At 43.4% G+C, this 14,637-nt stretch overlaps 1 protein-coding gene across 10 annotated transcripts in view; it reads right to left on the bottom strand.

Moving 5' to 3' along the window:
• The window catches only part of LOC110495010 (zinc finger protein 431-like), a 20,060-nt gene extending 5,423 nt beyond the window's left edge, over positions 1 to 14,637 (bottom strand). Inside the window, exons 1-6 of one of the 10 annotated variants that reach the window (XM_036948564.1) lie at positions 14,339 to 14,617; positions 8,202 to 8,634; positions 6,866 to 7,525; positions 6,522 to 6,823; positions 6,058 to 6,262; positions 4,811 to 5,872 (exon numbers count right to left, since the gene is read on the bottom strand). In XM_036948564.1, coding sequence (XP_036804459.1) covers positions 5,115 to 5,872; positions 6,058 to 6,262; positions 6,522 to 6,823; positions 6,866 to 7,525; positions 8,202 to 8,625 — 2,349 coding nt within the window. In that variant the 5' untranslated portion in view covers positions 8,626 to 8,634; positions 14,339 to 14,617 and the 3' untranslated portion in view covers positions 4,811 to 5,114. Of the gene's footprint in view, positions 1 to 4,810; positions 5,873 to 6,057; positions 6,263 to 6,521; positions 7,526 to 8,201; positions 8,683 to 14,338 lie in introns of those variants that run through there. The other 9 variants (XM_036948559.1, XM_036948562.1, XM_036948558.1 and 6 more) reach the window with 9 other exon arrangements.

The following is a 14,637-nucleotide window of genomic DNA, read 5'->3' as shown; positions in this document are numbered from 1 at the left end:
ACTACGTGCCGTTTTCAGGGGATTGTTAAATAAATGTTTGTAACTATTTGGTTTAAATATCATCATCCTCTTTTAAGCTCATAGTCATAACTAAACATTTTTGATTATTCCACATGTATCTCTATCAGAGTTATACAGCAAGTAGCTGCATGCTTTTTATGATCAGTAAACATCGATGGATCACGTATTTTCAGATATGTGAGGGTAGCTAGATCCATCTGGCATGTAGCTAGCCAGCCAAGTAAACAACATGTGTCATTTGTATCGAGATATCGTCAACTACCCTCAAGTATCTGAAATTACATGAACAACTGATGTTTACTGCTGTTGCCAATGTAGCAGTGTGACGTTGTTCCCCTAGATTACGCACCAAGTTGCACACAAGGACCAATTCAAATAGGCGAGGTCAAGAGGGGATGTTAATAATTTGATAATAATAATAATTCAGTGTATTTTTTTTAGTTAATTACAGCTGCAGAGCTCATGTTTTTCTTTGGTGTACAAACACTTTTTCACATCAATATTGTACATACATGTAATTGTAAAAGTTGTGTATATTTTGGTTTGGTCCATCGCGGGGTATCTGCATTTCCGTACCCCCTTATTGGTTTGGTCCATCGCGGGTTATCTGCATTTCCGTACCCCCTTATTGGTTTGGCCCATCGCGGGTTATCTGCATTTCCGTACCCCCTTATTGTTCTCTTTTGCCGGACCTTCAGCATAGCGAGGTATGTTGTCCTTGGCTCCGAAATGGTTCAATATAAAACCGTGGTAATGTTACACAATGTACTGTTACGCTGCCATAAGTTTGTTACAATGTGGATAATATAAAGATGTATGTTAACAAGTTTCACAGAGCTCGCTAACTAGGGTATCTATTGTAACTTCTGAGTACTTGGGACAGTGTTTGAGTGAGTGTCCATGTGCTTGCGCAGGTGCCTGAGAGCTAGGACTGCGCCAATGGTTAACATAATGTGTGTAGTCTCTTCGTGTGCAAATAAAAATAATTCAACTAGCAGTTGTGGCAGCGTCCTAATTAAAAGTACACAATGCAGAATGAACCATGCGACACCTATCTCAAATGATGATAGAGCAAACAGCCCTCACCTGGACGACGCTGGGCCAATTGTGCGCCGCCTCATGGGTCTCCCGGTCGCAGTCGGAGCCCGGTATCGAACCAGGATCTATAGTGATGCAGCTAGCACGGCGATGACTTAGACCACAGCGCCACTCCGGAGGCCTAATGGCGCCCTTTTCTTGAGCTCAAAACATTTCACATTTCTTGCCCCCCACCCCCCATTCATTTAATGCGGAGCACCTTCTCCCTCTGACCAGCAGGAACACAACAAATTATCACAAGACCACTTCCGCGTATCCTCACCGATTCCACAGCACCCAACTCTGTTTTCACCCACCCTGAAACCACTAATGGATCAGCCAAAAGGCAAGGGTCCAATTTTTTCTAAAACTTCACTCCTACTGTCACAGATGAATCTTTATCCTGACCCTCAGTGCCTCGGGCTCCGAGAACTTCACCACAGCTACCACCTCCGATACGATAACACTTAATGAGGAAACAAAATAGCAAAATTAAGCATTGCAATTGAGTTATCGAATTTGATTGATCATTAGAATTGAGTCTTAAACCACAGAGTATGGAAAAGCATTGTCAATTGAGAATTATTTTTAGTCACAATTCATGCTATCACAACAAGGAAATTAAATGGCAAACATGATAAATGATTTGTCATTTAAGTCATTTACATTTGATTTTCAAATGTATCCGTGTTGTACTGGATAGTACCATGGAACTTAAATATAAAAACACACTTTGCGAATTATTTAGCAAATTGGCAGACAATATGCATACTCAATCATGAAAATACCCATTTTAGGAAACGCATACCCAGTTAGGAAAAGGAATTGCAAACATGATATTGATTGATCATTTGTCCATTTGCAATTCCAATTGAGTTTTGGCAGCTAAACGCTTCCATACACTCCGCGGATGTAAAGAACTGAACTCAGACTGACTAATGACGTCATCAACATGGCCGCAACCTAATCATGTACAAAACTTCATCCGGTATTATTTTGGAGCAATTCATAACGACGTTTAAAAGGCATCGACATGAAGAAAAAATAATGTTATGGTTCATTTGAGCTATGTATCTTTTAAAACGGAGCGATATCAGACCTGCTAACGTTAAAGATTTTTTTTTTTTTTTTTTACCTTTACCAAGTACTAGTTGAGCATAAACTTCCGTGTCATACTCACAATGCAGGGGTTGTTTGGACCTCACAAAACTAGAATTGGTAACATTACCGCCATAACTAGACTAAACATTCGTCGTTCACAAAAACATACATCCGGCTAAAGCTGTTGTTGAACAAAAGCTAGCCAACTGACCAGATTCTTTGTAGAAAAGCCAACTCCGTAGTTAGCACGTCTCTGTCCTCCGTATTCGTGCACGTGGAAAGGCAGGTAGGCTATATCTCGTCAGTTTCGACTAATGGTCATTTTCTATGGCGCTGTATGATTTATATTGAGATGAATATCTTGCTTGAAAGCTACTAATTAGCGCGATTCTTAACTGGCTACCATCTTTAGTAGCAGAGCAGCAACTTCCGGTTTGTCTGGTTTTGTTGCGTTCAGTCACAGGCCAGACCAATCGAGTATCGTCAGATCAGAGACTGTGTTTTTTGTGGGACTCCCTAAAACACGCCACTTCAATACAGCAGCGACTTTACCCAGCAGGTTGGGATTATTAATGTAGCAGGTTATGAAAATGCTTTACCTACCTGCTACGAAGTCACTTAAATTGAAGTGGGGTGTTTTTAGGGAGTCACGTTTTTTTTCCTGGTTCAATTAAAGTCCATGAGTGAAGTAGATCAGAACGGATCATTTCCCCCCCAAATGGTTTTCAATTGTAAACGGGGCCTGAGTGAACTCTATCCACCATACTTTATTAATTGATCAGTTAAGTTGGCTAATGTTGATCTACATTTCTCTGGCTAGCTAACGGGAATTCGATCCAGTGAGCAAGAAACTTAACAATGCTAACAAATACTTGTTCCACCACACTTTCTCCCTCACCTCAAACTTTCCAAATGCCAGTTGTTTTTTGGTAACAGCTCATGAAGTACGCTTTCAATCACCTTCTCACCCCCGTGGTCAGGCTTCTCACTAACAGTACCTCTTCGTTATCATTCAGGGGACATGCTGCTGTAACTGACAAACTGCTACGGTTATTAGAGGGGAACCTGTGGAACACAGCCAGTTAACTGGTTATTAGAGGGGAACCTGTGGAACACAGCCAGTTAACTGGTTATTAGAGGGGAACCTGTGAAACACAGCCAGTTAACTGGTTATTAGAGGGGAACCTGTGGAACACAGCCAGTTAACTGGTTATTAGAGTGGAACCTGTGGAACACAGCCAGTTAACTGGTTATTAGAGGGGAACCTGTGGAACACAGCCAGTTAACTGGTTATTAGAGTGGAACCTGTGGAACACAGCCAGTTAACTGGTTATTAGAGGGGAACCTGTGGAACACAGCCAGTTAACTGGTTATTAGAGTGGAACCTGTGGAACACAGCCAGTTAACTGGTTATTAGAGTGGAACCTGTGGAACACAGCCAGTTAACTGGTTATTAGAGTGGAACCTGTGGAACACAGCCAGTTAACTGGTTATTGAGGGGAACCTATGGAACACAGCCAGTTAACTGGTTATTAGAGGGGAACCTGTGGAACACAGCCAGTTAACTGGTTATTAGAGTGGAACCTGTGGAACACAGCCAGTTAACTGGTTATTAGAGGGGAACCTGTGGAACACAGCCAGTTAACTGGTTATTAGAGTGGAACCTGTGGAACACAGCCAGTTAACTGGTTATTAGAGGGGAACCTGCGGAACACAGCCAGTTAACTGGTTATTAGAGGGGAACCTGTGGAACACAGCCAGTTAACTGCTTATTAGAGGGGAACCTGTGGAACACAGCCAGTTAACTGGTTATTAGAGTGGAACCTGTGGAACACAGCCAGTTATTTGAGTGTTGCATTTTGATTCAAGTGGGTCGCCAGCGCGATAAGTGTAACACAACACTTTTCCGTTAATTAGTCCCATCGACATCCCGTTGAAATCAAACTAAAACTATTCAAAAGGCCAGACGCAATATGGAGAATCAGTTTTTTATTTTCACTGGTTAGAAGAGAATTTGCTGAAGACGAGTCACCTACATTTTTTTTTAAACATGGAGATTCTGGAAGGCTGATAAAACCTGGAAAGGAAAATAAATCAGTTGCTTTTTGTTATGTAGCTTGTTGTTTAACTCTACATCAGTATAGAAAGTGACTGTGTAGCAGCCCGTTCACTACACTTCCCCGATAGGAGATGAAACACTTCCCTTAACACGTGATGCTGTGTGTAGCTGTGTGGTCTTACTTCAGGAAACAACCTGCTGCATTTTGTCTTGTTCTCCGAAGAATAGGTAAAGTCAATCAATCGAATGACTTCACGAAGCCCTTCTTAGATCAGCTGATATATATCAAAGTGCTGTACAGAAACCCAGCCTAAAACCCCCAAAACAGCAAGCGATGCAGGTGTAGAATCACGGTGGCTAGGAAAAACCTCCCTAGAAAGGACGGGAACCTAGGAAGAAACCTAGAGGGGAACCAGGCAATGAGGGGTGGCCAGTCCTCTTCTGGCTGTGCCGGGTGGAGATTATAACAGAACACGGCCAAGATGTTCAACTGTTCATAGATGACCAGCAGGGTCAAAGTGAAGAAAAAGGAATGCCAAAGTTCAAAACAGCTATTTATAATAAAGGAGCTTTTATTGAAATCGTATTAAAAGTAAAATAGTGGTATGTATTAACATATGGATTCAATTTGAATTGAATAGAATCAAAACTAACTTTTATTATAACAATTATAAAATATTCTACATGATTTAATTGACAATATGAGCCCATGAAATGAGATACAAATAAGCGAAAGTTCATCGCGCGCACACAGCACAGCTGTATGGTTTCTCTCCGGTGTGAACGCGCATGTGCTTTGTCAGGTTTAATTCAGGTTTGTTGACTGTGTGAAGTTCATACAATATAGATCACAGCTTTAGGGCTTCTCTCCGGCGTGAACACGTCTGTGCTTAGTCAGGTTTGTTGACTGAGTGAATCTCTTCCCACACTGGTCACAGCTGTACGGTTTCTCTCCGGTGTGTACTCTGATGTGTATTTTCAAATCACCTGGATGAGCGAATCTCTTCCCACACTGGTCACAGCTGTACGGTTTCTCTCCGGTGTGTCTGCGCATGTGTACTTTCTGGGTGTTTCGTCGAGAAAAACTCATTCCACAGACATGGCAGCGAAAAGGTTTCTCTCCTGTGTGTGTACGCATGTGTTCATTCAGGGCCGTGGCATCTTTGCAGCTCTTCCCACATTGATCACAGCTGTAAGGTTTCTCTCCTGTGTGTACACGCTTGTGATTAGTCAGGGAACCTGAACAAGCAAAGGTCTTCCCACACAGACCACACCCGAAAGGGTTCTCTCCTGAGTGTGATCGCTCGTGCTCTTTCAACTTTGCTGGTGTATAGAAGCTCTTCCCACAGTCTGAGCAGAGGTAGGGCTTCTCTCCTGTGTGCGTTAGCTTGTGTTCAGCCAGGTAATCAGTTCGAGCAAAACTCTTCCCACATTGATCACAGCTATAAGGTTTCTCTCCTGTGTGTATTCTCTGGTGTCTCTTTAGGTCTCCTAAATGTGGGAAACTTTTCTCACATACATCACAGCTATAAGGTCGCTGGATCACTTTCAACCCTGGAGCCTTCCCAGATGATAAGACTCTCCCACTGAGCAAGCGACCGTTAGGGTTGTCCCCTGTGAAACAAAGACATGAAGTTAAGGTTCCTCACATGCACCAAAGTGGTGAAGTATCTTCCACATACAACACAGATGAGACGCTATACGACACTGAATAGTTACATTTAGCAAATATGCCTCAATTAATAAATATTGACCAATCAATGAACTGCTACAGAAGCAGATTGTAGTCTAATACACACCATTGTTCCTACTTGATGACATCGAATCTGAATCTCCATATTCCTTCTCTTCTCCTCCTACTCTCGTAGTTCCACTCAGTCCCAGTGTTTTCCTGCAGTCAACCAGCCGCACAGACACCCTCTTCAAACCCAGTAATAATGTGCCAGCGGGAGAGGCAGGACCTGGGGACTCGGGGAGAGGGTAGGCGGGTGGGAGAGACATGTCCTGAAAACCACAAAAAGGGACCCAGTATAAATCAGGAAGGAAACACTCTCCTACTGGTCAAGTCATTTAGAAACCTCAAGTCTCAGCAGTATTTCCTTGACTCCTCTCACTTCTCTGGGCCTCCTGCTATAAAATGCATTAAGGAGACTACCTGGGGTTCCTCGTTGGACTTTCTCCTCGAAATTAATTTATAACAGGAGGTCCAGAGAATGAGAGGAATCAAGGAAATACTGCTGAGACTTTCTGGGAAAATACTCACACCCCTCTGCCTCTGCTCTGGGGTGTGGTTCTCTGGAGCTGACTCCGCCTCCAGCCCGTTGCTAAGACACCGATCCTTGTTTTCCATGTCCCATTCTTCATCGCAGTCTGCAGCATCATCATCATCAGACTGGCTGGGCCTCATGGGTGCCACAGTAGATTCTTCCTGTATCTTTCCTGTGTGGGTTCCCTCTCCACCCGCCTCATTTCTCTCTCCGCCTGTGCGGGTTCTCTTTCCACCTGTGCGGGTTCTCTTTCCGCCTGTGCGGGTTCTCTTTCCGCCTGTGCGGGTTCTCTTTCCACCTGTGCGGGTTCTCTTTCCACCTGTGCGGGTTCTCTTTCTGCCTGTGCGGGTTTTCTGATGACTCGTCAGGTTTCCTGACTGAGCAAATTTGTTCCCACACTGGTCACAGCTGTAGGATTTCTCGCTGGTGTGAATGCGTCTGTGTTTGGTCAGGTCCGTTGACCGAGTGAAGCTCTTCCCACATTGATCACAGATGCAAGGCCTCTCTCCTGTGTGTGTATGCATGTGTACATTCAGGTTGCTTTGTCGAGAAAAACTAATTCCACAGACATGGCAGTGAAAAGGTTTCTCTCCTGTGTGTGTACGCATGTGTTCATTCAGGGCTGTGGCATCTCTGCAGCTCTTCCCACATTGATCACAGCTGTAAGGTTTCTCTCCAGTGTGTACACGCTTGTGAATAGTCAGGGCTCCTGGATGAGAAAAGCTTTTCCCACACTGATCACAGCTGTAAGGTTTCTCTCCTGTGTGTACATGCTTGTGAATAGTCAGGGCTCCTGGATGAGCAAAACTCTTCCCACAATGATCACAACTGTAAGATTTCTCTCCTGTGTGTACCGTTTGGTGTCTTCGTAGGTTTCCTGATTGAGTGAAACTCTTCTCACATACATCACAGCTATAAGGGCGCTGGATCACTTTCAACCCTGGAGCCTTCCCAGATGATAAGACCCTCCCACTGAGCGAGCGACCGTTAGGGTTGTCCCCTGTGAAACAAAGACGTGAAGTTAAGGTTCCTCACATGCACCAAAGTACTTAACAATGACCTAGTGTTGAAGTATCTTCCCCATCCAACACAGATGAGCTGCTATACAACACTGAATAGTTACATTTAGCAAATATGGGTCAATTAATAAATATTGACCAATCAATGAACTGTTACAGAAGCAGATTGTAGTTTTTTTTTTTTTTTTGCTTCTTGACCCACCAATACAGATGTATCGAGTCACAACCAACCAATAAGGGTTGGGCAGTGAAAACATATACACACACACTGCCATGGAACTGAAAGAACATGTTGCCGTTTTAAGATCATTTCCTACAATTCTACCCATTGTGACATGGGCTAATGCTGTATTCTTATGCTCAAACATTAGAACTCTATCAAAGGGCCCGATTGTCTAGGAGCTTTTTCTCTTTCAAAAGTTCTTCATAGATCACAGCCTATTATTGAAAAGTATATATGGAGAAAAAAAAGATATATATATATAACCCTAACCCTTTTCCTCCATTCTTTTTTTCTACATATTTTATTTGGTTTCAGTCGTTTACACTAACAGCGCTCTTCCATCCCGGAGATCTATTTATAAAATGTATTTTTTATCATTGCTATTTTCATCCCGTGACCCACATGGACCCCTGCCGCGACCCCATTCTTCTTACCCGTTTCGTCATCATCAGACTGGCTGGAACTCTCTGGGGTATGGCTCTCTGGAGATGACTCCGCCTCCAGCCCGTTGCTAGGAAACCAATCCTTGTCCCATTCCTCGCCGCAGGTTGTAGCATCGTCGTCGTCATCATCAGACTGGCTGGAACTCATGGGTGCCACAGTAGATTCTTCATGCATCTTTCTGATGTCATCTTTCAGTCGGAGTAACCAAGACATTCCAAGCTCCTCCGATTTGACTGAGTCTGCATTTTCCCACATTTCCTCCATGATTTTACGTCGCAACGAGCGATGGTTCTTTCCTTTAACTTGGGAGCCATCTATTCCACAGCGTTCACACAGGTGTCGTAAATTATCCTCCGTTAGAGGGTGTAAACTCTGTTCCATTTCTTCCAACAATGTTTCCTTCTCTCCACTCATGTTGTCCTGCTGGTGGAAACAACAATGCAGTCAATGGCAAGACAGCAGGAAGTCCACCTGTAGAAGAAGACAGCAGGAAGTCCATACACTTTAGATGACCTGTAGAAGAAGAAGAGAGCAGGAAGTCCATACACTTTAGATGACCTGAAGAAGAAGAAGAGAGCAGGAAGTCCATACACTTTAGATGACCTGAAGAAGAAGAAGAGAGCAGGAAGTCCATACACTTTAGATGACCTGTAGTAGAAGAAGACAGCAGGAAGTCCATACACTTTAGATGACCTGTAGTAGAAGAAGACTGCAGGAAGTCCATACACTTTAGATGACCTGTAGAAGAAGAAGACAGCAGGAAGTCCATACACTTTAGATGACCTGTAGAAGAAGAAGACAGCAGGAAGTCCATACACTTTAGATGACCTGTAGAAGAAGAAGACAGCAGGAAGTCCATACACTTTAGATGATCTGTAGAAGAAGAAGAGAGCAGGAAGTCCATACACTTTAGATGACCTGTAGTAGAAGAGAGCAGGAAGTCCATACACTTTAGATGACCTGTAGAAGAAGAAGACAGCAGGAAGTCCATACACTTTAGATGACCTGTAGTAGAAGACAGCAGGAAGTCCATACACCTGAAGTAGAATAATGATACATCACAACACAGTATTAATACACAGTAAGGCTGGGTATGAGGTTCTCACCTATCAACAGGTAAATGGCTAGGTATGAGGTTCTCACCTATCAACAGGTAAATGGATGGGTATGAGGTTCTCACCTATCAACAGGTAAATGGCTGGGTATGAGGTTCTCATCTATCAACAGGTAAATGGCTGGGTATGAGGTTCTCATCTATCAACAGGTAAATGGCTGGGTATGAGGTTCTCATCCCTCAACAGGTAAATGGCTAGGTATGAGGTTCTCACCTATCAACAGGTAAATGGATGGGTATGAGGTTCTCACCTATCAACAGGTAAATGGCTAGGTATGAGGTTCTCACCTATCAACAGGTAAATGGATGGGTATGAGGTTCTCATCCATCAACAGGTAAATGGCTAGGTATGAGGTTCTCACCTATCAACAGGTAAATGGCTAGGTATGAGGTTCTCACCTATCAACAGGTATTTATGTAGTATACCCAAGATTGTGTTGGTTTGTCTTTTAGACGAGAGTAAATGGTAGGTGCTGCCACGGCTATTGTCCCAGTTTCATTGATTTCAATACAGTATTGATGCGAGTGATTCATTTCTGCGCACTATAGATTACATTAGAAAAAGCTAATCAATTTCAGTCTGGCGTGACCACTTGGTAAATGATGGTGTGTGAGTAGTTAAGATACTTGTATTTTGTTAAATAATAATGGAAAAATTGATGTAATACGTGTATCACTAGTCATTTTAAACAATGCCACTTTATATAATGTTTACATACCCTACATTACTCATCTCATATGTATATACTGTACTCTGTACCATCTACTGCATCTTGCCATCTTTATGTAATACGTGTATCACTAGTCACTTTAAACAATGCCACTTTATAATGTTTACATACCCTACATTACTCATCTCATATGTATATACTGTACTCTATACCATCTACTGCATCTTGCCTGTGTCTATCTGTATATGTACATATTCTTATTAATTCCTTTACACTTGTGTGTAAAAGGTAGTTGTTGTGAAATTGTTAGGTTAGATTAATCGTTGGATATTACTGCATGGTCGGAACTAGAAGCACAAGCATGTCGCTACACTCGCATTAACATCTGCTAACCATGTGTATGTGACAAATAAAATGTGATTTGAATTGTGTAGTAACAAAATACAAGTAATCTGAGCACAAGAGTGACACGTGTTTGTAGGGGGTAATTTGTATGTCTTGTTCTTCAACATATCACAACTCCTTTCAGCATATTGATGATGGATTTGGACATTTAAAACCGGTGTTTTTGACACTTTAATTACAGGAAGCAGCAACAGTATGAATGTCAACTAGTTTTTCTACTTAAAATCAGTTTTTTTTTTTTAACTGCAATGATTTATTGACTTTGATGATATTAGTGAAATCGTGAAAATGTCATCTTGAGACACCTTCTCCAGAAGAAGAACATTTAAAAAATGTTGTAGGGAGGGCGAACGCACGGGCTGCTTGCGTGGCCACTATGACAACTCTTTCTAGAGCTCCTGGTTAAAATGGTTAAAACTCTCTAAAATGGTTAAACCCCTCTAAAATGGTTAAACCTCTCTAAAATGGTTAAACATCTCTAAAATGGTTAAACCTCTCTAAAATGGTTAAGAGTTTCATTTAAGTACACCACCCAAAGTGTGATTAATAACTTCACCATGCTCAAAGGGATTTTCAATGTCTGCTCGGGTTAGTCGAGGTAATATGTACATGCAGGTAGGTGTAAAGTGACTAATGCATCGATAATAAACAGGTTAGTCAAGGTAATATGTACATGTAGGTAGGAGTAAAGTGACTAATGCATCGATAATAAACAGTGAGGAGCAGCAGCACAAAAAAAGGGGGTTCAGTCAAATAGTCCAGGTAGTAGTTTGATGAACTGTTCAGGAGTCTTATGGTTTGGAAGGTAGAAGCTGTTCAGCAGTCTAATGCCTTGGGGGAGTAGAAGCTGTTCAGGAGTCTTATGGCTTGGGGGAGTAGAAGCCGTTCAGGAGTCTTATGGCTTGGGGGAGTAGAAGCTGTTCAGGAGTCTTATGGCTTGGGGGAGTAGAAGCCGTTCAGGAGTCTTATGGCTTGGGGGAGTAGAAGCTGTTCAGGAGTCTTATGGCTTGGGGGAGTAGAAGCTGTTCAGGAGTCTTATGGCTTGGGGGAGTAGAAGCTGTTCAGGAGTCTAATGCCTTGGGGGAGTAGAAGCTGTTCAGCAGTCTGATGGCTTGGGGGGGGTAAAAGCTGTTCAGCAGTCTGATGGCTTGGGGGGGGGGGGGGGGGTAGAAGCTGTTCAGCAGTCTGATGGCTTGGGGGGGTTAGAAGCTGTTAAGGAGCCTTTTGGACCTGGACTTGGTGCTCTGGTACCGCTTGCCGTGCAGCAGCAGAGAAAAGTCTATGACTTGAGGTGGCTGGAGTCTTTGACAATATTTAAGACCTTCCTCTGACACAAGCCTAGTATAGAGGTCCTGGAAGTGCTGCGCTGTAAGCGCCAACCTCTGTAGCGCATCGCGGTCGGATGCAGGTCTCTGACCTCATCCCTATCGGCTGTCTCATCGTTGATCAGGCCTACCAACGCTGTGCCATCGGCAAACTTAATGATGGTGTTGGAGTCGTGCTTGGCCACTCAATCGTGAGTGAACAAGGAGTACAGAAGGGGACTAAGCACGCAACCCTGAGAGTCTACCATTTTGAGGATCAGCGTGGCAGATAGGTTGTTGCTTACCCTTACCACCTGTGGGCGGCCCATCAGGAAGTTCAGGATCCAGTTGCAGAGGAGGTGTTTAGTTCCAAGGTCCTTAGCAATGAGCTTTGAGGATCACTATGGTGTTCAATACTGAGCTGTAGGTGTTCCTTTTGTCCAGGTTGTGAAAGGGCAGTGTGGAGTGCAATAGAGATTGCGTCATCTGTGGATCTGTTGGGGCAATCCTTTCAAAGCTGCAGACGTGGGTGCTACGGGTTGGTAGTGATTTAGGCAGGTTACCTTGGTTTTCTTGGGCACAGGGACTATAGTGGTCTGCTTGAAATGTGGAGGTACAGACTCGGTCAGGAACAGGAAGTGAAGACACTTGCCAGTTTGTCAGCGCATGCTCTGACTACACGTCCTGGTAATTTGTCTGGCCCTGCGGCCTTGTGAATGTTAAACTGTTTAAAGGTCTTACTGATATTGGCTACAGAGAGCGTGATCACAGTCATCCGGAACAGCTGGTGCTCTCATGCATGCTTCAGTGTTGCTTCCCTCGAAGCGCACGTAGAAGTCATTTAGCTCGTCTGGTAGGCTTGTGTTACTGGGCAGCTCGCAGATGGGTTTCCCTTTGTAATACGAGCGTCAGAGCCGGTGTAGTAGGATGAAATCTTAGTCCTGTATAGACGCTTTGCCTAAACTATAGCCTGGAACACTTAGGGCCGCACAACGTCCTGTGGTCTGCTGCCAGTGTGGACGAGGAGGTGCTTCTTCATGTGGTGGTTCAACAGAGGGAATAGCGGGATTTCTTATAAGTGTCTGGATTAGTGTCCAGCTCCTTGAAAGCGGCAGCTCTAGCCTTTATCTCATGTGGTTTTTCCCTGTAATCCATGGCTTCTGGTTGGGATATGTACGTACAGTCACTATGGGGATGACGTCAACGATGCACTTATTGGTGACTGATGTGGTACACTCCTCAATGCCATCGGGTGAATCCCGGAACATATTCCAATCTGTGTTAGCAAAACAGTCCTGTAGCTTTGCATATGCGTCATCTTACCACTTCCGTATTGAGCGAGTCACTGGTACTTCCTGCTTTAGTAGGATATAATTATGGTCAGATTTGCCAAATGGGGGGAAATGGAGAACTTTGTATACGTCTCTGTGCGGCGTAAAGGTGGTCTAGTGTTTTTTTCCCCCCTCTGGTTGCACATGTGACATGCTGGTAAAAATTAAGTCAAACAGATTTGAGTTTCCCTGTTATTAAAGTCCCCGACCACAAGGAGCACCAATTCTGGATGAGCGTTTCCTTGTTTTCTTATGGCCTTATACAGCTCACTGAGTGCGGTATTAGTGACAGCATCGGTTTGTGGTGGTAAATAGACAGCTATAAAAAAAACTTGAAATGAAAACTCATGGAAAACAGTGTCATCTACAGCTTATCATGAGGTACTCTACCTCAGTCAAGCAAAACCTTGAGACGTCCTTAATATCAGAGATCGCACACCAGCTGTTATTGACAAATACGATGCACGGAAAATCCAGCCAACTGTATATTATCCATGTCGTCATTCAGCCACGACTCAGTGAAGCGTAAGATATTACAGTTTTTAAATGTCCCGTTGGTAGGATAGTCTCGAACGGAGCGCATCCAGTTTATCCTCCAATGATTGCACGTTCGTCAATAGGACGAATGGTAGAGGCGGTTTACCCACTCGCCGAAGGACTCTCACAAGACATCCGGATCTGTGGCCCCTGTATCGGCGTCATGCGAATGAAGGGGATTTGTGCCTGGTCCGGGCGCAACAGTAAGTCCTTTGCGTACGACTCACCTCCAGTTCGAGGTGAGTAATCGCTATTCTGATAACTATAAGCACTTTATGGTCATTAGAGCCGGTGGCAGAAACAATATTTACAAAATGTATTAATTAAACAACGCGGAAAAAACAAACGCTACAAATGGTTAGGAGTCCATAAACGGAAGCCATCCCCTCCGGCGCCATCATTATAATTTTTTTAGATAGTAAATTGTACGTTTAGGTTTTCAATACATCACGAACTGTTCCTGCGTATTGGTTATGGAGTGACATTAAAACGGTGTTAGACATTAGGCTATTTATCAAAATGTCTCGTGAACAGGAAGCAATGACAGCATCATTTTCAACTTAAGTTTTATGAATTATAAATGCAACTTTCAACATTCATAACATGCACCGACGACTAGTTGGGCGGGAACATAACTTCCGGGTGATAGTCGCACTGCCGTGTTTGCTTGCACTTCACAAAACACAAATGAGTAACATTGTCGACATAAATAGCTAGACTGCAAACATTAGTCGTCCTTAAGTGCATAGAAACTGGCCAACTCACCAGATTCCTTGTAGAAAATCCCAGCTAACGTATTTTTTTCCACGTGGAAAGGGAGGTAGGTATGTAGCTAGCTATATCTATTCAGTTAAGGCTAATGGTCCTTTACGATGTCCAAACAAAGTTGTCCTGTGGCTAATGTATTTCGGGGATTCAGAGGAGGATACCTTGCTTAAAGGCTAGTACGAGCACAAGTTCAGCTACCATATTTAGCAGGATAGCAACTTCCGCTTTGACTGGCGTTGTTGCGTTCAGGCTAGAGCAATCGAGTATCGATTTATTAGAACGGGTAGGGAAAAAAA

Source organism: Oncorhynchus mykiss, chromosome 17 (assembly GCF_013265735.2).
Source record: "Oncorhynchus mykiss isolate Arlee chromosome 17, USDA_OmykA_1.1, whole genome shotgun sequence".
NCBI lineage: Eukaryota > Metazoa > Chordata > Actinopteri > Salmoniformes > Salmonidae > Oncorhynchus > Oncorhynchus mykiss.
Note: the sequence above shows the minus strand (reverse complement) of the source record. Positions and strands in the feature narration are given on the sequence as shown.